Source organism: Ambystoma mexicanum, chromosome 1q (assembly GCF_040938575.1).
Source record: "Ambystoma mexicanum isolate Mex_15411 chromosome 1q, UKY_AmexF1_1, whole genome shotgun sequence".
Lineage (NCBI taxonomy): Eukaryota > Metazoa > Chordata > Amphibia > Caudata > Ambystomatidae > Ambystoma > Ambystoma mexicanum.
In genome coordinates, this window is record NC_090922.1 from 1,189,539,295 (window position 1) to 1,189,565,486 (window position 26,192).

The 26,192-nt window shown below is 45.3% G+C and overlaps 1 protein-coding gene across 1 annotated transcript in view; it reads right to left on the reverse strand.

The window, feature by feature from the left end:
- LRRC7 (leucine rich repeat containing 7) overlaps positions 1–26,192 on the reverse strand; it is a 3,010,809-nt gene that overhangs the window by 316,928 nt on the left and 2,667,689 nt on the right. The window contains exon 25 of the mRNA XM_069641926.1: positions 8,331–8,450. Coding sequence (XP_069498027.1) covers positions 8,331–8,450 — 120 coding nt within the window. The remainder of the gene's footprint in view (positions 1–8,330; positions 8,451–26,192) is intronic.

Below are 26,192 nucleotides of genomic sequence, written 5' to 3' on the forward strand. Positions count from 1 at the left end.
ACCAATGGCGCTATTAACGCCTTGGTTGACGCCGTACCCGGACCGGCAGCGCCTTGGTGGATGGCGGAATTACCGCCCCATTCCAAGGTTGGCGGGGCGGTAATTCCCCAATCCCCATTTACCCTTCCCCATTCCCATTTTTGCCCCTTAGGGCATAATGGGAGTGTGGAAGGAGTTAATTACGCCACCGTAAATTACGGTGCCGTAATTAACATCAAGGTCCCTTAGCGCCATGGTTTTTAACACCTGCTAAAAGCAGGTGTTAAAACCTCCATGGCGCAAAGGGAACTCGGAGTATGGCTGTAAGGGATTACCGCCACCGCTCTCGTTAGCGGTGGCCGCTATCCCTTACCGCCATACTCGGAATGAGGCCCTATGACTCATATAGTTAGAGGACACACATATACCTTCTGCTACCCGGAAACTGCAAGACACTTAAGAATACATACGAACAGCTTGCCTACCCTTAATTGTAACTCACATGGACGGCCATGCAAATAAAGATGGAAGCTATAGGTACGTTGGAATGAATGGGAAAAGCAAGACCCGCTTCAGACTACAGGGAAAGGCTGACAGACTGATTCTGCTGACGCATGAAGACAAAGCTCCTAGCACAGACACTGTGCACAGCCTCGCCAAGGAAAAGCAGGGAAGGAGCATTTCCAGTTAGCAGAGGAGATAGGACATCTGCGAGGGACACAGTCAATAATCCTCTTAATTACAAGCAGGAGAGCTCCATTTGGTGGTCCCTACACATGTGACCTGAATCTTCGCGACAGAGCCTATTCATTTGAGACAGACGGAGAAAAGCTGTTTCCATTGAACTAAATGTAGAAGAATACAATAATTATACAGGTTGAAAGTCGAATGTTCTGTCTCAGACCCTAGGGGATCAGAGATGGTAACTCATTGGGAAGATGCAGCACCTTCAGGGTAGTTCCCACTACCTTGAAGAATTGCACTTGGCATGGTAACTGTCCAATCCCTAAACACCTTCCATGATAAGCATACACTATGTTGCACCTGCCAATCAGCTATCTACTAAACTGTGCCTTTGTATTATTAACACATAGAGGTGGTCTCAGGAGGAGCCACCAGATATGGCTTGCCCAGTTATCATACTAACCCTTATGGAATACATATACAGCTTGACTAATTAACCATTCCCTTCCCCTGTTAGACTTTTGGGGTGTAACTTTGTTTTTGTGACATCGCTAGTCAACAAAATGAAACAACAGATGCTTGGAGGGGGCGATCTCTTGAAGAATTGTGAGTGGTTCATGTTGTGATCCCTGTCATTTTAATTGTTAATAAAGACAGTGAACATTGTATTATGGCTGTGTCTCCCATTTCTGGGGCAGGGGATTTCCAGGGCCCAGTTCCTCTTGCAAGTAAATGGGGAGACTGTTCATAGTTCCCCTGCCACTAAATTACACTCTACTCTTAACCGAACATTCCTGAGACCTTTCCTTCCACATACAGACAACTAACTGCAGTTAGAAGCACACATCCTTGCTACCACAATCATCTCTTATTCCCCCTCTTCTCAATTGGTCTGCCCCTTGAAAGTGATATTTTTACTGTCTAGTCCCTTTTTCTTAACTACTGCCCCCAACCTTACTCCTCCTGTCAACAGACTATGGTCTGACAACACCCTGGTGGGGTCACAATAGTCCACTTTTTGGATAAGGCTAGGTGTCGTAATACCACTACATTGGTGATGGGTGCAGCATAAATACTGTACAACATAACATAATCATGCGCAACATGAAGGATTTCATGATTTCGAGTGAAGGACCCTTCTATTATTCTCCATTTTGGAATCCATAGGCCATCATTGGGAAAATGCTGTATTACTACATGCAGTAATATCACATGAGTAATACCACCCTTGGCAATGCTTTTTTTGAGAGGGAAGCTTCCTATAGATAACGTCAAGCAGAAAAATACATCTTCTGACATAAAACTTGACAGTTGGTGGAGCTGTAAAATAGGTGACATTCTTAAATAGTGGGTGCTTGATCACTAACAGTACAAAACAGAAGATAGTGGCAGAATGTAACACCACCAAACAAATAAGCAATTTAAACATGAGCATGCCAGCGCCATGCTCTTTCAAAACAGACCTTCTGGATTGGAAAACGGCACAGGAGTTAACCGCCTTACAAATGCAACAGCACAGTTACTTCTACAAATTCGGCGTTTACTCTCACAAATCAAAAGAAAAGGAATGCTGTTCTTGTCATACAAATGACCTCCCACCTATAGCAAATTGAAATGTCACTTTACTACATATTGAATTGAAATGGAACATTCAGGCAACAATGCAGAAGAATAACAGAATTCTTATGCTGCTTAAACACGCAGCACATTGTTTAAAAGACATACTTTAATAACTAACAATACACATTGGGAATTTTCTACTTCAAGGACTAACTATAACACGCTAGCAATCAAGTACTATGGCAATTCATCACTGAGTGGACATTTTGTTGCCGACACCTGGAAAAAATCCATTTAATATAAATGCAATGTTGATAACAATACAAGAAAGGCTTCTATGGAATTTAAAATATGTCTACTTCAAATGACTACACCACGCATTATCAATCGAATGTAACATCTAAAAAACAACAGCACAACATAACTAACGAACTGCATTAATCCCAAAAAACAATGTAATGCTAGGAATGCGTGTTTAAACAAAATTCTAAACATAATTCACATGCCTTCATTTACAAACCATCTTCATAAAACATGCATACTTTGATCTAAGGTAACACACTCTCCCATAGGATCAGTTCACAAACTATATTATTTGTAAAACTTTGATATCACAGGTTTTCCCCATTTGGTCTATGATATGTTGTACTGTCTTGACCACATCCTTTCTTACACCGATGACTATATATACAAGTGCCTCTGCCCCAACCAAAAACATCTCAGTCCCCGCCATCTCCTTAGGTGGAATTACCCAAGTCTGTAGTAATCCACACATTTTAAAGTTAATCTTGAAACAAGAGAATTAGATCATAAGTGGACAATGGCGTTTGGGTGTTTTAGAGCGAATTCAGCCTCCATTCTATGTGAACCATCAGGTTTTCATCCACATATTACATCATCTTAATTTCTGGGTTGGAACATGCTTTTCACATTCTGGTTATGATGATATATGATATTATATGATATTTGCATTTATAACACGTCTATGCACAAGTGCTTCAAGGTGCGACGAGGCAAGGGAGGGGAACAGAGGGAGGACAGACAACGATCCTACTAGGTCAGATCGCGCAAGTGCGTGGAAAGGGGACAGGGACAGTGCAGCATAAGATGAATACAATAAGTAACGGCCAGCATGCGGCAAGTGCAGTACAAGATGATAACAATAAGTAGATAGAGTCCAGCATGTGGCAAGTGCATGGGTAAGTGCAGACAACAGGTGTCGGGGGCTAGTAGGGGGACTGTAGGGATACAGAAACAGTCCCCGAGTGCGAGGTATGCCAGGTGGGCAGTGCAGGTGTGAGACAATGGCAGGGGAGGGACCTGAGCCCGAGATCTGAGGGTGTCCAGGTAGCCAGTGTGGTTCAGGTTTCAGCCAGGAGGTCAGTAGAGGTGAGGAGAAGAAAAAGCAGAAGCAAAGAGAAAGATTTTGGAGGTGCTTCCAGAACTGGAGATGGTTCTCCTCAAGTTTAAGGGAGGGAGGGAGGCTGTTCCAGAGAGAGCACCAGCTGAAGAAAGAGATCTACCACCAACTCTTTGCTTGGAGAAGCGACTGACCCTGAGGGAGTTGGAGGCGGATGAGCGAAGAGCTCGAGAAGGAAGTTATTTAGGAAGGGAGCGTAGAAGATATTGAGGACCCAGGCCCAAGAAGGCCTTGTGGACGATGCAGAGGGTTTTGAACTTAATCCTCGCAGCCACTGGGAGCCAGTGCAGAGATTTCAGTCCAGGAGAAATACGATCCCTGGGCTTGAGGCCAAGGACAAGTCTCACAGTCCTGTTTTGTATAAGTTGCAGAGGGCGAAGAGTAGAAGCAGGCAGATTTAGAAAGAGGCTGTTGCAATAGTCCAGCCTAGGGAGAACCAGAGCTCTGGAAACAGTGAATTTCTGGGGAAGGAGAAGAGAGGAAGAATCCCTCGGAGGAGGTGCAGCTGGTAGTGTGACTTCCTAGAGACGTCAGAGATGTGAGGAGAGAAGGAGAGTGTGGAGTCGAAGATGACCCCAAGGTTTTTAGCCTTGCAGGTGGGAGCTGGAAGAGGGCCAATAGAGGCCGGCCAGAGAGCTACAGGGAAGGAGCGAGCGGGTGTGCCAATGAAGACAATCTCGGTCTTACTGGCATTAAGGCAGAGGTCATTGGCGGCACACCACTCCTGGATAGCAGACAGTCAGAGAGGAGGGAAGGAGAGGGGGAGGCTGAGGGTTGCCTGAAAATGATCTCGGTGTCATCCGCATAGCACTGAAAGTTGGGGCAGAGAGTGGCGATGCGGTGGGCAAGGAGTGCCAGGTATTGGTTGAACAGCCAGGGAGAGAGGTTAGACCCCTTGGGGACACCGCAGGTGGAGAAAAAGATAGCAGAGAGAAAGGACACAAGCTGGACCTGGGAGGGTCAGTCAGAGGGAAAGAAGTCAGCCACGTCAGAGCCTGACCAGTGACACCCAGATTATCATGGTTGAGCAGGATGGTATGGTTGACAGTGTCAAAGGCAGAAAAGAGATCACACGAGATGAGGACGCAGGGTGTGTTAGAGCCAAGGTTGGAGAGCAGGTCTGTCAGGTTGACACTGAAAGCTTGTGATAAAGGTCCAAAGATTACAATAAAGTAAAGGAGTTGCAGCAAACATTCTTGTCTTTTTCGCTCTCTATTTGAAAGGGTTCTCTTAAGAAGGCACCACAGTGAACTATTGCTGTTGGGTGGTGGGTTAACTTTTTATTTTAGTGATGAATCTAAAATCATAGTCCTATATGTTGCAATGCTCTGAATAGAAACCCCTCAAACCATCAGATCATATACTTTCTGAGTGTTGACTGGCATGTCTTCTTTGTGATCATGATAATTTTTATCATGCAAGTGTTCTCATATGATCCTCCAAGGTTCTCCATGGGATCAAGCTGACATGAGATGTGTGGATAAGTGCTGGGAACACTTTTCTAGGATTTTGTTCATGACTCTGTATTGTTATGTCAATGTTAATAAAGAAAAGAGGTTGGTAAGTGTAAAACTATAAAAAGCATGTAACTTGTTTGTGGATATTAAGGATCAGCTGCTGCTAGTAACTTATTGGCATTGGGGCCTGGACCATGCAAAATGCTAGAAGGTGGGTTTCCTTAGGATTCCATAGAATCCCTCAAGGAGACAAAGGAAAACACACTTTATTCAACATCCATGTTCTGTTTACCAGTACAAAATAGAACATGTGCCACTCTCTTTGGCATCATTTTCTGAATTTTTGAGTCTGCATTTGTGTGCCCTTTTCCTTGACCCAGGTCTTGTCAATGCTCACTCCAAAGCACGTATTAGGATACAAGCAGCAGAGTGAAAACAACCTAATAAAGACTACCTATTCATCTTTGTTGCTACACCACTGTGGCCTTTGGATTACATTTCAAAATCCCAAATACTCAGACGGAGACTACATAAACCAAACTCAGCTACCATGCATCACCTAACACATTTATTTCAAATGGCTTTTAAATAAGACTTTACATAAATACATGTATTCTGTTACACACTATAAATAAGACAATATGCACTTAATAAATGATGTTGGAATGACTGGATGGCATGATAATTGGCTTTAAGAAGAAATCATAACATTGCTTAAAGGGTTGGCACTTAATAGAAGAGACTGGCAGAACTTCTGATGAGCAAATGCTGGCATGCAATCACTGCCTACTTATATGATGGGGGACATTAAAAGAGATTGAAAGATGGCTTTTAGAATAACTAATAATTACTGCTCAGAAGGATACCCTGTATTTCGATATTAAACCCATCTTCAAGCAAAGAAATCGAAAACTCTCTCGAATTTGGAAGAAAGAACCCTGTATGGCTTGGAAAAAGCAGGAACTGATTTAGAGACGCTTAAATCCAATCCTTTAAAGGCAAAAAAGCTTCTAGAAGAAGCAGACTGGATATTGACAATTGATAAAATGTGATGCCACACCCCAGAAAATCTCTTTCTAAAAGCAGAAAAAAACAGGGAACTTTGGCCCAATATCTTCTAAAATTCCCAGATTGGAGGATCAGAATGAACTTCCTTAGAATAAGGCTTAATATAGCACATACAGGAGAGATTCTCTCAATCAGGGAAAGAGGCAATCGCTTTATGCAATATCTGCAAAACAACCTCCAACCAGTCGTTGAAACACCTATTGTTGGACTGTGAAGGGACCTGGCCTGCGAGACTCCTATTCTTTGCAAGATTCAGAGTCTGTGGGGGGGACCATATTGCAGACCTGTTCTGGAACAGACTAATTGCTGGACATTCAAGCTCCCTAACAACAGCGGTGGTAAAAGCCCTCGAGAAATTTGACATTGTGATGAACAAGAAGATCCTAAAAGCTTCCTAGGAAAATTGGTACCCCTAAGAAAACCACTGACAGTGGAACAACAATATGAAGGACTATTACATTTGAACCAATATTAGTCATTGTATTTAACAGACTTGTTCTCTTTTTTTATTAATGATTTTATTTGTATGCGATTCCAGAGCAAAATATAAACCATGAAGAGTTTATTATCTTAATTGTGCTGTTTAGGCATAGCGGTGGATAGCTATGCTTAGTGCCTGGAAAAGGAAGCTTGTTTCTAGGAAAAAAGTAATTTCTTTTCTTTGTTTCATCGTTTGGCTGTTTTAAATTGAAATTTGTACAAGATGTTTTGTAAAACGTTTTCACTTAACCAAATACAAATACAATAAAATAAACAAAAAGAATAGTCTCAACAAAAAGGGGGCCTTACTAATTGAAATGTTTTCTTTTTCTTCCACAGGGCTATTCTAAAGCACATATATATAATTAACTCTTGGACCACCTTGAGCATAGCTACAATGAACTCTTTGACCACCTTGTGCACATCTATAATGAACTCATTGACCACCTTGTGCACATCTATAATGAACTAATTGATCACCTTGTTCACCTCTATAATGAACTCTTGGACCACGTTGAGCAAATCTATAATGAACTCTTTGAACAGCTTTAGCAAATCCATGATAAACCCGTTGATCCCCACTGATCAATGCTCCTAAATAATCACATAGTACCTGTAGTTATAAAGGGGACTACATTGATCACACTACCCACTCCATTTCAAAGTGGGCAGATTCAGGTGTCATCAAAATGCTTACTGCGAGACTCATTTTGAGGTCCTTGTCACCAGTCACCATCATCACATGTTTGTTCATCAGAGGAGCATATTTTCGTCTTATTTTCGGCCGTGACGGTAATAAAGGCTTCTTTTTGCCAGTAGGGGGCAGTTTTACCTCCAGCTCTTAGCTGGAGAGAATTCCTTACCCCTTAATGGCAAAGTTGTAGTTGGCAGGTCCAGTAAAAGAGCCGGTAAACCTTATTAACAACACTGTTACTGTGTACTGGCCAACTCGGAATGAGGCCCATACCTTCACTAGAATCGCATTTAGTAAAAAAAAGTGATCCTTCTGGTAATGACTAGTTATGACTCGCCCATCCTTTTGAAGGGATCCAGGATGGTAGTAAATTGGTTCCATGTGTTAATATTGCAGCAAAAATGCCATGGTTTTGATGCTGCAATCCATGTAAAGGATGCGTGGGACACCCCCGCAACCCCAGGACCCATTATACCATTTAAGTGGTGCGGGGGATACCCCCACACCCCTGCTCCCCTTAAATGGTGTAATTTGATATTTTTGCTGCAATTGTATCACTGCATACCAGTAAATTGAGCAGGTGGACAGAAAGTCTGTTGGCAGCTGTGTGGGAAATTAGTTTTTACACAGATGTCTCAGGAGAAGGGTCCATGGATACAGTGAACCAGTGATTATGACAATCGCACACAACACATTATGACCCGGATTCACAGAACCTTTTCCAATGGGGTTTTGCCATTATAAAACACTTCTGTGAATTAGGCCCTTCATATGAACGTCTTTTATTCTAGACAACTGCGCCAGTTTGAATGTCTAGCGATCGCCAGTTCTATATATGATGGCTCCTAAACTGCAGGACAGTACATATACTGTGTATCATGTCACGACTCACAGTTCAATTTACCATTTAATGACAGTGAATAGTTTCCTACTGCATACATTATTATACACAAAAGTAGTCATTATTAAATTCCAGAACATAGTTTACCTTTTTAGTCATGCTTTCTGGGGGAACATCCCGCCTTCCGAGTGGGTAGGGGTTCCAGGGGCTGGTGGGAGACATATCTTCTTGCCCATTGTCTAGAATGTTGCTTTGCTGCGATGGGGTCTATTTTAAAAATGGTATACCATTCATTAATTAAATTAGAAATGACTATATGCTATTGCAGATGAATTACAAACTCCACACAGAGCACATTTATATTCATAATATATTTACCATATATTTCATTTCCATTTCGTAAATCTCCAAAATGCCATTTTATTAGCCCAGACCTACAGCACAGCTTCTCAATTTGCTGGTGGATCAATTAACATGGAAAATGTAGACACACATTGAGGAGTGATGAAGTGTTCTTCCCAGTTCGTTATACAATGGCGTTTACCTTATATGAGGTCACAGCTAGTGCAGAACACAAAAAAACTGCAAAAACGTATAATGAAATGGACATCAATATGCACATCCTTCATTGCGCAATCTGTTCACGATTACCCTATATCGATTCGCGCGTGCCATATTTGTGGTAGACAGGTGCCTGCTGGATTTGAACCCACCCCTGCACTATCTACTTGAGCCCTCACTCTGCGGGATAGCTCCCCCTCACATCACAGTTTGAGGTTCTTTTCAGTTGTAATAACATGTACGTTTGTGTCATGGTACTGTCTAGGATGTTGAGTAAATAAGACAGAAACCCTTCTCCAGTTGACACCTATAGCAAACCGGCTTCAAAGTCGTCTTTAGTCAGGCAGTGTACACTAATGAATTACAGCTGGTATGCCATAGGGTCCATGTGTCTGAAGAATTAATCTTACTCATAACCCAGTCATATTCCAGATGAGCATTAGCTTGAAAATCCTCTTTTAAGTCAATTAGGCTGATGCCAGTTCTGGAAGATTCTACGAAAATAGAATCCTCAGATGCAGGCATTGGATACCCCACAATAAACACATCGGTTAAGTCAGGTGCTTTTACTCAGACCCAAACAGTGCCCCTATATTGTAACCTCCAGTAGTAAAAGATCTTTGTTTTCAGGATGGATAGTGGTCCTTGGAACTGTAAAAAGACATGGAAAAACCCCAGTGAAGTATGCAGTGACCAGATGAAGAGCAGACAGGCCCACACATTTGGCATGCAATTTGTGCAAGGCTAAGATCAGCTGGATACAGCAGTTACCTTTAACTTTCTTAAGAGGGGAAAAACAATTTCTGGAATCCAAAAAGTAGCCAGTTCGGTGTAGTCCTCAACTGTTTCCAGTTTAATGTGCTGTGCAAACTTCCAGACTAGAGAAGGGGCGAATAGTCCACCAACACGTTTTGTAACCCCTCTCTCTTATCATCACACTTGTCCTGTTATAAATAATACTGAAATGGTTTGAGACACACAACTACTGGATTACCACCAAGATGTGCTACACGCCGATTGGAGTATTATCCAGGAGCACTGGTTGATCAGCATAAGAGAGGATAGGTAAGGTGCTAGCCCCCATCTATGGGGAAAGGTTTGTTCCCCTTAGACCAGAGCTGAAGAAAGGTCTGCCACATAAAGGTTAAAAAGCAAGGCCATGCTACACAACCCTGCTTTAAGCTGCTGTTTGTAATAATCTTATCAGACAGTCTTCCTGTAGCAGGAAACCATACTCGGGCCCAGGTATAAAAATGGTTTATAGTGAAAGGTTTGAATACAAAAGGATCGAATGCAATAGTAGAATGAAGAGGATTGAAAAGAAAAATTCAAATGGACTTTTTTTTTGGGGAGGTTCCCCCTCAAAACCCTCGTTTTTTTGGGGAAAAGTATTATTTTTGTATTCAAAACTATTGCAGTTCGAAACAACGTATTCGACCCTTTGACTGGACACCATAAAAACAGGTATAAGTGACAGTATCCATATAAGTATACACAAAGAAATACCACCAATGCGTCCCCTAACTTAGAACTCTTGGCAGAATCAAATGCAATCACAATCAACAACCACTAGGTAGAGAGCATCACCATGCCTTTTCAACACCTTGATGAGAGTGACAAAGCCTTGCCACTATCTTTAGCTGGTGTTACGTTGTCACTATCTTTAGTTGGTGTTGACTTTGGAACAACACACAAGGCCATGGCAAACTCCCGACTGAAAGAGAGGCAGAATATTATTTTATCTCACCCATTCCAGTAACTTTCCTTTGCAAAGTTAATGGAATGGGGTTAATGGTTCCAATAGGGCTATGAGCTTGACATTTGCTGCCCCGTCAGTCAAGGCTTTTTATGTTTTGGGGTGAGAAAGCAACCGCACTAAAAGTCGAGCATCTCACCCTTTGCAAAATGTACACAGAGCGAGGGAGCTGTCTTGTTAGCTGTTGGTGTAAATTGTCCAATACCCTTCTGTTCTTACTTAGGAATGTGTACATGTGCACACACTCGGATTTTATATAACTTGGCGTTAGTTTAGTGGAATTAACGACAAGAAATGATTTCTTATTGAAAATGAAATGGTCACAATCCATGCCCTGTGCATAAGTGCGCCATGGCTGTAGTGTATGTGGTACGACGTTCAGTCATCCCCTGTTTTTTTTATGTGATACTGTTTGATGAAAAAACATCAAAAAATATGGGGGTTGGGGAGGGCATATAAGGGGTAGTGTGGGGTTGGTGTATAGGGGTACACAAATAGGGGTGTGTAGATTTGGGGGGACCCCTCTCCAAATAATAAAACAAATATGATGATTTTGTTTCAGTCGGGCGAAGAATGAACATATAACCTTCAACTGACGATGTTTGTACATTATGGGTATGACCCAAAACCAAAAACACTATAATTTAACAGGTATGATTGACTAAGGAACCCTAAATCCAGGCTGCCATGCCCTGCTCTTGACCTCACAATATATATCATATATTATATCACAAATGGCATAATCAATTTAATTCTAGATTACATCATACGTTACCGGTATCAATTGTATGCCCAGGTTCTCCCCGATGCTGAGACTCTGGACTACCGTTCAGGCAATCGTTTAGTAAAACACATTCCAAACTGTTGGGTCCATCTGTCAAGGCCTTCTGATTAAGGTCCTCAGACTAAATCAGAACCAAACAGAACATTTGACAGTAATAAACTTTTGAAATTAGCATTTTGGGTGAAATGCTGGACTTGGCAGGATTTGCACATTATAATCAATTGCAAAAGCACAATGCATGTAGCTAATGCTATACTCTGTACATGAGTTTCCTCATTTCAACGATTAATGCAGGTTTTGCTAGAAGCACAGTTGAAACATAAGGCGGTCATATTCTGGGGTGTACCTTGTAGAGGAGGAGGCAACAGCCTCTACCAGAAGTCCAACCCCTATCTTGCCTATATGTTGGGAACCGGAAATAGTGGCAAACACGACACCTGTAATGATGCCCATAACACGAAAAAGCCTTTGAGGAAAGTTATCTATTGAGAAAACCATTCTTTATGTATCCACGAAGAGCTGATCACTTCTTGGGAGAGATCCCTGAAGAACGTGCAAAGACGGATGGAAGAGGGGCTGGTGGTGTCACATGAAGGAAGATGACACACCAAGAAGAAATGCCAAGAGAAGAGGTGAATAGACCATATACAATCTGATAATAAGTAAAGGATCTAGTGACCCTTTATGTGCGGAATGAAGATGGCACGTGTAAAGAGCACGTAAGAAAATGCAGGCCGTTTTATAATTGTACAGATGCAATAATGCAAGTAGACTAAGTATTCATGAAGGCTGGTTATACGTAGTGAGTAGACTACAGGTGGTGCCACCAATATATATGTATGAATCTGGATGTTCCACATCGTATTTAAGTAAACTGGGATCTCATGAGCAAAAGGACTGAAAGTGTGGCGCAGTAGAATAAGAATGGCTGGCGATGGAGGAAGGAACGAGAAGGCTTGTCTGGCCCACTGTCAAAGGGTTGAGGCAGCCAAGAATCTGGGTATCTATCATGGAAAGATACAATGAACGTGAGAGCCGAGACAAGCTTCTCTTGAGGTGTAACGAAAAGACAATGGCCCTCATTCCGAGTCTGGCGGTAGGGGATACCGGACACCGGTAAGGAGACCGGTGCCGGAAAGCCCCTACCGCCCTATTCTGAGGTCCCTTGGTGGGTCTGTAAGGAACGTGTGGTCAGACCACACACCCCTTACGGGTCCCGCTAAGGGACCAGGGTACAAATAAAGGGCTTGCCATGCGCAAGCCCGTTATTTGCGCCCTCCCCATTCCCATTGAGCCCTATGGGATCTCAAATGAGAATGGGGAATGATTGGTGCAATGGGGACTTACCGGTCCCATCAGGGTCGGACTAGACTGGTAAGTCCCCATTGCACCAAACCGGACACGGTCATGGTATGGGAGGCAGCCATGGAGCTAATTGCTCTATGGCTACCACCATACTCGTAATGAGGGCCAATGAGTGCCAAGTTTTATTCACTTTAATAGTATTAAATGCGAAGAAGGAGCTCAAAAACTGTGTCCTGTCACATGGTCTAGATGGAAATAGACTCGGGCATACTATGCTGCGACTTGAAGATAAGGGTATGCTCACACTCCCTTCCATTCTCAGGAGCAGTGATACTTGCAAGGCCAAGTTCAAAGCGTATTCTAATGGCAGACAGTTTGATGGATGATGGGCTAATTGGGTGGGGGTGCATGGTCAAGTCTAACCCTCCAGCACCTGGGGTACCAGCTTGCGTGCTGCTAGCGAGTGGAATATTCCAGAAGGGTACAAGCATGCCAACCTATTGTAGAGGGCCACATATCAAAGAGCCCTATAGTTTGAGACCCAATGAAAAACGTAGTGTAATTTATGACACGGACGATGACTTGCACTAGGGGTGGGCATAGTTGTCCACCTGACTGTAGAGACCCAATCACAATTCCATCCCCCATAGAAAGTATACCTAGATGTTCCCCAATGTCCTATCACAATCCCACTTAGGTTTTCTTATTTTGCCACATAGTATGTGGTCAGTGATGATGTGTTTTTAGTATAAAAGTGAATTTTTTATGTAAATTGCTGAGAGATATGCTGTGAGATGTCCGTTGTAATCTCTGTTTTAGATAATTGTCAATAAAACAGCTAACTATTTGCCAACTTCCTGAGTTGGTTTTATCATTCATGTTTGAGTAACTTCTGCATCCCCATCTATCCCATAGAGTGCATCCTCGTTTCAAAGGGCCTATGGGTTCAACCTCATGATGTATGGGTACCTTTGTTGGTTCATTTTCAACCACACACACCAGCCTGGCACCCATTGAGGAGTCTGAGGAAATACTGCAGCATCTGATGAAATAGTTCTGGACACAATCCTGACTGAGGTGAAAAGCAAAACACACTGTAAACTAAGCGCCGTCACAATCATTACACAGGGCGATAATTGAGGGAAACACATTGGGAAAACCATGCACCACCCCATGGATAATCAGGCTGACAGTGATACAGGCATGCACCCCATTCCTATGCAAACAATAGAAGTGCTGCTGACCCCTACTAGCTCCTGTGTTTACTGGGACCTGCCATTATGCCATCCGTGGGCAGCTGCAGTATCAGCAGCAGCAGAAAGACCTTGCAACCTGGTATCTCACAACCCTATATGATGTACAGCAGGTCATCTGTTGCTTTGCAAGGGAGATCAGCCAACAAAACGCCTGTAAATGCAACTCAAATGAGTCTTGCAAAGGTTTTGACCCTGGAGAGCCAGCACATGAGGGAGTCCAGAGATGTGATTACACATGGATTCCATGAGATGTCTGGAATCCTGGAAAGGATGGAGAAGTCCCTGATACAACCAATGGCATGTGTGCACCAAAGGTGAATGCTTCCTACCTCTGCAACACCTACAGAAGGTTCCCAGCTGGGCAGTCTTTCACTCTTGATTGTTCCATGCCACACCCTTTTGGTCTCCCTGGGTATGGGCAAAGACCATGCCGGCAATACATTGTACACTGAAACTGCAGTGTTGAAGAGAAGGGTGGATAGGTATGTAAAAGACTAGGATATGTGTAGCAGGTGGATGGATGGGTGTGTGAAAGGAATAGAATAAGGGAAGACGAGGGTAGATGTGTTTATGAAGAGATAGGATAGGGGGAGAGGAGGATGGATGGGTGTGTGAAGGGATGAGATAAGGAGGAGGAGGGTGGGTATAAGTATGTGAAGTTACAGAATAAGGGGGCTAGTGGGTGGATGGGTGGGAGCATAGTTGTCACAAGCTATTTTCATGAATAATTGGGTTTTTAATGAGGATGCCACCAAGCATACTTTTCTGATGCATTTATTCATTAGAAACACTTGTATGTTTGGGTGCAAGATGCTCCTCAAAAGTACACATGTCCATCATACTTGCTCACCACTACGGGTGTTCAACCTTAAAGGTACATACATATGTAACAGGTGCTCTATTTAAGGGGTATTGTGGTACTTGCAGGTTCTCCTATGCAACCCTGTCCAGTCACTCCCTGTGCACACTGGGTGAGACACACTGCCATTGCACCTACACTGGGATCTGCCTCCGTTGAATAGTGGTATGCTGTCAGCACTACTGTGCCCTTGGTGGGCATGTGGCATTACATGTTACAGCCAGCATTTTCAATTTTCAATTGTACTTCAGTATTACCCGCATCTCATTTGTGCTATATATGGCAAGCGGGCCACATCATTTGTGTAGCCCCAATTTCGCACCCTGGTCTGGGGCAAGGAAATGCATCTCCATCAGCAGTCCCCAATCGCTGTTAAACCCAGGGATGGACTACTCCCTGAGTTTTTACCTTACTCTATTCCAGTGGGACACAGGCACATCCAAGGTGGTTTTTTTTTGGGTCCCAATGGGGCCCATCTTTATTTGTAAAAACACATGAACGCCAGTTCCTAATAAACATTCGTATCTCTTCTATACTAACACTAATCCCCTTCTATGCTCCTGTGCGACGGACAACAGTATACTATGCTTATTCACTGATTATACACAGATTATACAAACATAATCCTAGATTGTTAATTGAGTTTAAGAACCAGTGTTGTGCCATTGGGTGGAGCTTGAGAAGTGCACGAGTAGAGATGTGATTTGAGCCTTCAGGGTGAAGGGCCGCAGTGGGCGGTGCACGAAGCATGCCCGCGTTGATGGCGGTGAGCCGGAGAGGCTAAGAAAAGGACTTCATTGCACTGTTATCATTTGGAGAAATGGTATTTGGAGACAGTGCTGAGATTGTGAAATGCAAAATTGTAAGGCAAAGGGGAGGTATCGAAATCCTGATCTGAGGTCAAGTAAGTAGTGACAAATGTTACATAAGGTGACAGAATGAGGTATACAAGTCCCTTCCGCAGTATCAAGACAAAATACGCAAGTATAGCGCGGAATGGACTCGGGATACTGAGAGTAAGTTGGAAAAGCCATGGCCCAAAGACAGGAGCTTTTCCAAATGTGTGCAGAAACAATTGACCACATATTTACTTGCAGTGTATAAGGCGAAAAAAATAAGCAAGTGACTGGCCATGTTAGAGTTATAGAAAATGTTTCAGGACGAGGAAAAGGACTCGATCCAGCAGCACTGGATGCTGAGTCAACAGGATATGGAAGGCGAACAGCCATCGGCTCTCCCTCTTCCTCCTCAAACAGCGGATATAGATGCAGCAGCAGAATGTAAGGGATTTTACCCTGTGAAGGAGTTAAAAGCAGAGGTGGGACACACCAATTCTACTTTTGAACCTCCAGCGTATCATGGCGGACATGCACTTAGTGGCACAAACCAAGTGGCAAAAGGAACACAAGATATAAGCAGCGAAAGAAAGGAGTGCAGCGAGCTGAAAGCAATGCTAAAGGAGAATGACTTGGGGAAGACAGGGCTTAGCGAGTGCCAAACATTGATAGTTCAGAATGAATGGGTAGGCGGACAGATAATGCTCAATTGGACAGGAAATCCACAAGTGAGACAGGGCACGTGGGGAAGGAACTACTGAGTAGCAAAGACATGGAGGAGAAAGCTAAGGAATGGGTGGAGATAGTGGAGGAAGTACAGAGGAGGGAAAGAGAAGAGAAGGAGGAAAGCAAAAGGCTGCAAAAAGAGAGAGAGCAAGCAGAAGCACGAGAAAGAGATGAAAAGGAGAAGAGAAAACAGAGAGAGCTAGAGCTAGAGGACATAGCAAGGGGGCAATCAGAAGAAAAGCAGGAAAAGCAATTGCAAATAAAAATAAGGAAAGGAGGTTAGAAGTTGAGCAGCTCATTAAAGAACACAGATACAGGGAAGAAAAGGAGCAGAGACGCCTGTGGGATAGGCACGAGAGCAGAGAGAGATGCTCTTTGAAGGCAGTGGAGATTAAAATGGATTTGACATTTCTAGATGATGAGGTTGGAGAAGGGATACAAAGAAGGTTAGGGAAACTCTAAAGCAGTAGGCGAAACAATATGGCTGCCCCACATGCAGAGAGGAGTGCTACTGGGCCCTCAGTGAGGGGGTTATGCAGGATTATGGATCACGCCAAGGGAAAGCAGCGGGAAGACCCAATGTTAAGGAGGCTTAGCTTTGAGGATGAGAGAGAATGGCACAGTGACAGTAGCATTGGGACCATGGGGTCAGGCGAGGATCAACAGCGGAGTGATGACGACAAAGAGGGAAGACCCTCTTGACACTCCAGGGAAGCGAGCCCTGATAGAGACACATTATGGGGAGGCAAAGAAGACATGGAAAGAGGAGAGGAGGACATCGAAGGGCGCCTGCTGTGTACGAGGGGTGGATCGCACAGTGAAAACGATAGTACACTGTATGTGCAGAGGCCAAGGACCCTTCCAGGACAGAAACAGACAGAGATGGCAAGAGCCGTTCACCGCCACAAAAGACTTGGGGAGACAGGATGGAGGGACGAGACTCACACAGTTCCCATTATTGGAGAAGGGCGGCCTCAGTATATTCTGTGGCAGTAAATGGATGAGGACAATTTAAGATGCAAGCTACATTTGTTGACTGCTGGGGCTGGAAAATGTATTCATGAGCTCAAAAGACTGACAGCAAGATGACATTAGCGGTGGGTGACATGAGTTTACTCTCAGCCATTCTTGGGAAGGTAGCAGAAGATGTATGGAAAAGAGAGGGTATCATGGAGTGACTGCAGAGAACTCGGAACACAATGGTGTGCCGTTCAATAACTGCCAAGCGACCTTATGGCAAGCTATAAGGGTGCAATACCCAGATACCATGGATATAAGCATGATTATGGCACACAAAATGCGTGAGGAAGAAGACCCGCTTCAATATATTCAAGAAATTCAGGAGCAATGGCATCTCGAGACGAGAGAGACGTGGGACAAAACAGTAGGGTTATTTTACCACGTATTAAGTCAGGGGTTGCCCAAGCAGGAGTTTAAGAAGCTAGTGGGGATGGAGGCTAAGCCATGGTCAGAAATTCAGCTGAACATAGTGCACTATTGTAGGCTAATGCAAAAGAATGCAAGAAAGAAACGTGAGGAGAGAAAACGATGGGGTACAGCACCACGCTTTACATGGAGTGTGCCCTCTTTACAATCCTTGAAAGACCAAAGAGTATGCTGACTGAACAGAGAGCTTCTAGATATGAGGTTATTATCTTTAATCCAGCAATAAAGGTGGTGAGGCGCAGAACTGTAAACCCGGTGACATTTCTAGCTGAACCAGTAGATGAGGGAGACTATGTACACAACTGTACTACGTACATGGAACAGTATGACAACCTTACCAAAGTGGGGGAGAAGCCACTCCTATGCAGGCCCACGCCTCTTTCGAAATTCCTTGTCTGCAGGCTTTCTCTCTCTCGTAGCCACTCTCTTACCGTGGCTACTATCTATAGGCCACCTGGTCAGATCACCTCCTTCCTCTCTAAGTGGGCAGTCCTCTCCTCCTCCCTCCTGGCCTTGAACACTCAACTCCTCCTTCTTGGAGACTTTAACATCCATCTGGATGCTTCCTGTCCATCCTCTGGACTCTTTCACGACCTCTGCAACTCTCTCTTTCTATTCTCCCCTCTGGCCTGACTCACTCTGCAGGGCACACTCTGGATGTTCTGATCTCCTAAGACATCCCCCTCTCTATCCCTCTCACCACTCCTCTCTCCTGGAGTGATCACTTTTTCCTTTCCTCCCATCTCTCCCTCTCTACCCATCAGGCCAAGCCAACTCCAGTACTGCCACCTACCTTCTTGGTCATTCGATCCATGAAGTGTGTGTCAGTTGAGGCTTTCGCTGGCACTTGCTCTCGCCCTTCTCCTCCGCTGGCTGACTCACATCCTGCCACAGCCCTTTCAATGCTCCACTCTTCTATCTCTGATACTCTTGATGCTTGTGCCCCTGTCATGAGGATCCGTTTGAAGCCCAAAGCCAAGTGCAACTCCTGATACGACTCTGACCTCATCACCCTTAAATGCAAGTGCAGTTAGGCCGAGAGGAAATGGCTAGCTTCTTGTGCATCCTCTGACAAACTGGCCCGCCATCTGCTCCAAAGGCAATACCGGCTCTCTGTCCACACTATGCAGAGCGGCCACATCCAAGCCTGTGTCTCTGCAGGATCTAACAACTCAGCTGAACTCTTTAAAATCTGCAAGCAGCTGGCCAATCCTGCTGCAGTCTCTACCTCTCCTATTCCCTCCCAGACCCTCTGCACGGCCCTAGCTTCTCATGTCATCTCTAAAACTCAGGTCATCCTGTCCACCCTCTCGTCTTCTCCTCCTCCTCCCTCTACTCTCTCCTCTACCTCCAGCTCCCCTGTGGCCAGCTCTCCTCCCTCCTTCTCTGCCTTTCCTCTGCTCTCCCCGATGAGGTTTCTAGACAAGTCTGATCTATGAAAGTCTTGTCAAAACAGTTCTTCCAAAACCATCAAGGAGCACATTGACAACCTGGCTCCTGCCCTGGCCGGCTTCTGCAACCACTCCTTCACCACTGGAGCCTTCCCTTTCCTTTCCCCCTGAAGCACTCCCTTGTGCACCCTCTTCTCAAGAAACCCTCAACCGACCCCTCTCTTCCGGCTAATTATCACCTGATCTCTGTCACTCCTTTCCTGGGCAAACTCCTGGAAAAGCTGGTCATCTCTTAGCTTAATCTTCACACTGAATCTGTTGGTTGTCTCCATGACCATCAGTCTGCCTTCAGAGCTGCCAGAAGCACAGAAACTGCTCTCCTGATCAACCGTGAAGACCTGCTCTCTAACCTTGATTCAAATCAGCCCTCTGGCCTCATCTGACTCAATTTCTCTTCTGTCTTTGACACAGTCAGCCATGTCATCCTGCTCAATCGTCTCCATGATAACCTGGGTATCACCAATCAGGCTCTGGCCTGGCTGACCTCTTTCCTCACTGATTGACCCTCTGAGGTCCAACTTGGATCCTTCCTTTCATCTATCTCACTCTCTACCTGTGGTGTTCCCAAGGGGTCTAACCTATCTCCCTGGTTGTTCAACAAATACCTTCCACCTCTCACCCACTGCACTTCTGCTCTCTGCTTCAACTTTCAGTGTTATGCGGATGACACAGCTCATATTCAGGCTTCCCTCTGCCACCTCTTCTCCTTCTCTCATCTCTGACTGTCTTTCTGCTATCCAGGAGCGGTCTTCCGCCAATAATCTCTGCCTTAATGCCAGTAAAACAGAGGTGTTCCTCATCGGCATACCTGCACCCTCCTTTCCTGTCACTCTCTGGCCAGCCCCCCTTGGCCCTCTTCCTGCTCCCACCTGTGGGGCTAAGAACCTCGGGGCCATCTTCAAGTCCACACTCTCCTTTGCTCCTCACATCTCTGACGTCTCTAAGAAGTCAAACTACCAACTGCACCTCCTCAGAGGCATTCTTCCTTTCCTCTCCTCCCCGCAGAAGCTCACTATCTCTAGAGCTCTGGTTCTCTCTAGGCTGGACTACTGCAACAGCCTCTTTCTAAATCTGCTTGCTTCTACTCTCTGCCCTCTGCAATACATCCAGAACAGGACTTCAAGACTTGTCCTTGGCCTCAAGCCCAGGGATTGCATCTCCCCAGCAGTAGAATCTCTGCATTGGCTCTCAGTGGCTGTGAGGATTAAGTTCAAGACCCTCGGCATTGTCCACAAGGTCTTCTGGGGCCTGGGTCCTCAATACCTCCAACTCTCTCTGCGTAAAAACATTCCTGCTCAAGCTCTTCGCTCCTCCACCTCCAACTCCCTCAGGGTCAGTCGCTTCTCCAAACAACGAGTTGGTGGTACATCTCTTTCTCCGGCTGGGGCCTCCCTCTCGAATAACCTTCCTGCCTCTCTTAAACTTGAGGAGAACCATCTCCGGGTCTGGAAGCGCCTCATGACCTTCCTCTTTGCTTCTGACTTCTCACTTCATCTTCCCTGCTTATTTCCTGTCTGATTCTGCGCTGATCACCTGGCTACCCTCTGATTTTGGGCCCAGGTCCCTGCGCACCCAGCAGCCCTTGCACTTGGGTCTATATCTGTAACCCTACAGTCCCCCTACCTGCACTTTTGGACACCTGATGTCTGCACTTATTCTTGCACCTGCCACTTGCTAGCCACACTTCCTGTTATTGTTTTGATCCTATGTACAGCACTGGTCCCTCTCCTTTCCCCAGGCACTTTTCCCCTTCCCTGCACTTAAGCAATCTCAATGTCACCTGGTCTAGTAAGATCGTTGTCTCTGTCCTCCCTTTGTTACCCTTCCCCTGCCGCGTCGCACCTTGCAACACTTGTGTATAGGCGCGTTATATATGCCATATCACATCATATCATATTTCATATCACTTGAGTGAGGGGGGAGAAGTGCTTTTTATTGACAGGTCTTCGACGATAGACCAGACAATGGGGGGAAGGACATACGGGGACGATAGTGGTGAGAATAAAGTTGGGACAGCCAAACTAATAGCAAGCGCACGATTGCCTTCACATTTTTCAGCACAAGCGGCAGAATTAGTGCCTCTCATAAGGGCATAAGGGCATTTGAAGTGCACAGGTGCACAGGGACCAGGAAGTCGCAATGCATTCTGATTCAGCCTACGCGACATATACAGTACACTCTGGGCTGTCATGATGGCAGAGGACGGCTTCCAACATGCTGACGAAACACCAGTGCAGTACATGCACTGCACTGATCAATAGAAGTGAGCATATCTCCTCTACTAGAAGAGAAAACAAATGGTTATCTACCCTTGATAAAATCAAACTCAAGACTGCCTCCCTTACCCATAAGTGCCTCAATAATAATGCACCACCCTACCTTACAGACAGAATTTGCAAAAAAACATCCTCCAGACCGACGAGAATAGCTAACTCCAACTGCCTCCAAGTTCCACAATTTAGACTATCCACTATTGGGGGACATAGCTTCCCAGTCAAGGCCGCGCAACTATGGAACTCCCTACCTCCAGGTATTAGAGCCCCCCAGCCTTATGCCAAATTCAGACAGATTTTGACCAACTGGCTAAAAGAAAATGACAAATAAACTCAGACTAACACCCTCTTGACGCTCTGCTTCATATCCTCTGCCTATGGAGTCACCTACTTTGCACCAAGTCCACCTGGACAACTCTCCTAATGTACTGCATCCACCTTACTCTACGCCACCTAACCATGCAACCTACATTGTATATATTGATATGCCACTGTCTATTTTGTCCTGTATTTCCTGTACCCATGTAATCTCAGTGCATTCTCTTGCAATTATGTAATTTACTCTGTATATACTGATGTGTTATTATATATGTCGGCCTGTTGGCCATGTAACTAAGTTTAACATATCCTTACTGCTGCGCCCTGTTGCTCCTGGGTCTGGTGCGCATTATGAATAATAAACTAAACTAAACTAAACATGCCACTATTGGGCAGGGTTCATAGACGTGCTCCAACTCCCAGCAGCAATAGCGGTTGTGAAGCTCCATTCCCACACGAGGGGGAGGACCTAGTCTCCTGGGGAAATGAAGCCGCAGATGCGGAAGCAAAGCATGCAGCATACTTCTGTGAAGTAACTGACTTTGATACCCCATCGAACATACATAACCGTGGGCCAATATGATTCTAAAGGAAGGCTCTGATACCTTGTCAGTCACTCAGATAATGGAATTTCAGGGAAGGGCACTGGCTGAGGAGAAAGAAGTATGGGTGAGAAGGGGATGTTCAATATTACCCATGATGCTTTGTAATGAGAGGAGAGCACAGGCAAGGACGTAATTCCAACAGCACTATTGCAGATTGCAATTGCTCTAGCCTACTGTTTTGCTCTCCCAAAATAAGTGCACAGATATATTACTTAGCTTTCTCCCCAATACACTGAATAGGAAAGCATTGTACACTTGAAACGCAAGAATTCATTCAGAACTCTCAATAAGATTATAACACTGGCTCTTTTCTTTATGGCCGTTTATTAACTCAAAACGAAAGCATTCACAAGTGAATAAAATGCAATCAAAAGTAAATTATATAAAATACATCACCATTGGGCAAACTGTATGCCACGTCATCCTTGCCAAGAACTTCACTGGAAAGCTTCCAAACAAGGTTGGCAAAGACAAATCTTCACTATGGGACCGGCCCAGAAAGGATGCGTTCAACCTTTCTCTCATTCCAGCAGAAGCATTTTCTCTCTGACAGCCTAATCCAGTGCTCTCTAATTTAAAATTTCCATAAATGCAGGACAGTATTTTCCCAGAAAGTGCACCTATTGCAAAACTTCACTGGCATTCGGCAGAAATGTCAGATAGAAAACTCCAAGAGGTAAACACTTCGCTTCTTCTTATGGGATTGCGAAGTTTGCTTTTCGGCTCCTGTAACGTTATCAGGCAAAACTGCCCTTGAAGCACTGTAGACTAACAGATGGTTTCTAGTAAAAACAGTATTCACAGCTCACATTAAAATGCAGCTTTTCACTGAGGCCTGAGGAAAATATCCATTGCTGAGAGCGCTCAGAATGTATTTCCAATAGACTCCATGTTTTACAATATTACATTTTTAAAAAGCATTACACCTACTCATCTGGGTAAGGATGTACTTGTCACACACATTGGGGAAGAGTGGCTCTGTCCAAATATGGCGGAGCATATAGCCACATTGATGGAAAACTGTTCACCTGTAAGAAATTCCCTGCTCGGCATTCTTTATTGGTATTGAGAGGAGGCATACCCTGCCCAATCAGGCCTTTCCAACACCTCCGCATAGACTACGTCGACATGATCCAGGTATGTCAGGACCTCCGCTACATCATAATAGTTGTGAGCCCATTTTCCAGATGGATCGAAGGCAATCCCTTCTCACACCCTGATGCTCTCAGAGCAGCGAAATTCATTGTTAGAGAGATGTACTCACATTAGGGGTTGTGTTAGGTCCTGCGGTCTGACAACAGACCTCACTCTGTATATGAGACTTTTGAGCACATCACAACTCTATTGGGGATACAGCACAAATTCTCCTGGTGCCTATCACCTACAAGCAAATGGAATCTGTGAGTGTCTCAACGACCTGCTCAAAGAGAAGATTGCAAAAATAAAAGCCACCCTAAAAAAGGGATGGCTCTATTGTGTGTCCTTAGCACTGAACCATCTGCCCAGATCCGACTGCCACTTAACTCCCCATGAGGCGGTCACTGAACAGCGCATGGCTCCTCCCACTAGGGCATTGATAGAGGCCTATGCCACCTCTGACGTATTTGGAGATGAAATGCGCAAATCGTTTCACTGCACTAGGATGCTAGTGTATCGACAAGTGTACACAGCAGATGGGTGGAAGGAAGGAGTGGTTAGGAGCAAAGCACATGCGCTCCTAACAGTTCCAGTGACAGTATTGTAAAAGGAAAATGACAATTTGCTCAAGAAATGGGAAGTAAGTGCGATACTGCTCACATGGGTGGAAAACGAAGCAGGGCCCATGCCCATTATATCACTTGAGGGCGCATCTTTATGTTTCCAGAAGGATGGAGGATGGTCCAGTGAACATTGGAGAGAATAAGGGGTGTAAGCAGATCTCAGAGATACCCACCATGAAGGTCAGAACCACAGTGCTTATGCACCACTAATGGGCCTGTGGGTCAAGGGCATAGCTGCAACTGTGGAATATGCTCACTCGTACAGTTGAACACACCAGCATTGGTAGTGCCCCAGAAGGACATACAAGCATATGGATTCCCCAAAATGGACACTTGCCAAAGAAAGAAGAGATCTGTAGGGTTGAGCAGAGTGAAAACAGGGAACTATGTATCATCGGAAATGGAAGAGGCCCTTGACGTAATGCCACCCGAGCACAGACTGTTAAGCAGAACGGAAATGTTCTTCGTGTCCATCATTCGAACAGTCCAAACTAGCACAAATGCCAAGTGGCTTCAAATAATGTGTTGGGAGCTGATGCAGATGATAAATTAAACCATCAAAGGGTTCAATGCCATCAAGGAAGAGCTGCGATCAGTGAGGTTAATGGCTCTCCAGAACAGAACTGTTGTAGACCTTCTCACAGACATGTAGAGGGCGATAAAGGAGGTTGTTCGATGAGCTGTCTCCTGCGTGTCTTTATATGATATGGCCCCCTTGGGGCTCACAAGTGCAGAGGTGCAGGCTGACACCATATTGTGGTCCAGGTGAGGACTACAACAACTGGCGACAAGGGGAAACGAGCACCCACATTGTGTAGCAGAGCAAATGGCTTGGTGCACCCAGCGACAAGAAGGCCCAGCCCACGTTGTGCAATACAGTGGGCAGGAGGAGTGGCGATGGGCCCAACATTGTGACGGGCGAAGTGACCCCCTGCGGTAAGGAGCCCAACGGATGGACTGAGCCCCCGCTGAAAAGCCCACTGAGGAGGAGCGGCACACGAGGGCCCCCATGACATCAAGACGGTGGCCAGCAAGTAGAGGCATACACAGCGTCTACCACGGCAGAGGAGACCTGACCTGAACAGGCCACATGGTGGAAGAAAGGTGCCCAGCAGCCCGCACGGTGGTGGGAGGGAGACAGAGCAGCTGGTAAGCAGAGATTGCAGAAAGCCCAGTGCAGCGGAAAGGATGGGAGCAATAAGCCCAGCAGAAAAGGAGCTCCGCGTCCTGCGAAGCAGAGAGGGGACAGTGCGGACTAGCACCCAGGAGGTGACAGCAAGCCTTGCAGCGTGGAGCAGCTTCAGACACGAACTGCGCACCCGCTACCGGAGAGGAGGTCATCACGGTCCAGCATGTGCACGTGACACAGCAACTGCTAGAATTCGGTGGGAGCTGACCATACTCTGCCCACGCCCATACCCTATGCCAACTACGACCACGCATGTGGCAGCGCAGATCAGAACATTAATGTATACCACAATGTGCTGGGAAAAGTGAAAAGAAGGGAAAGTGGGAGTTAAACATACCACACGCATCATACGCCACAGCTGCCACTACCGCTCACGAGGCTGTGGGAAATAAGAAGTTAACCTGCCAATGTATCTGGGCAAGAATAACAATTTCCTGCTAACCTGCAAGAATGAGCAAAAGCAAGCTCCTGCAATGAGCGAAATGCGCGGAGCACCACAAACACATAGGTTAAAGGTATAGAGACATACACACAACATCTCCACCTACGTCCAGGAAGCAGTCACACCACAAACAAAGCCCACGACGTGCCACACTCATTGATTGAAACATCGGAGGTGGCACCCACAAACGCTGCCAACAGCACTGAACCCCAGTGCACAACCTTGGACTCCAGCCATGCTCACCATGTGGCAGGGAAGGCCAGCACAGCAGTACATACCACAGAAGAGGGGACGAGAGTGACCAGCCCAGCAGCAGCGATATGGTGCTGGGGGAGGGAACAGACTACTAGAGACTGCTCATCTGAGTGCCACCAGTAACGAGGGAACGACTTGGGAGCTGGCAATGGGAAAAGGAGGTCCACATCACCCACTGAGGGCCCAA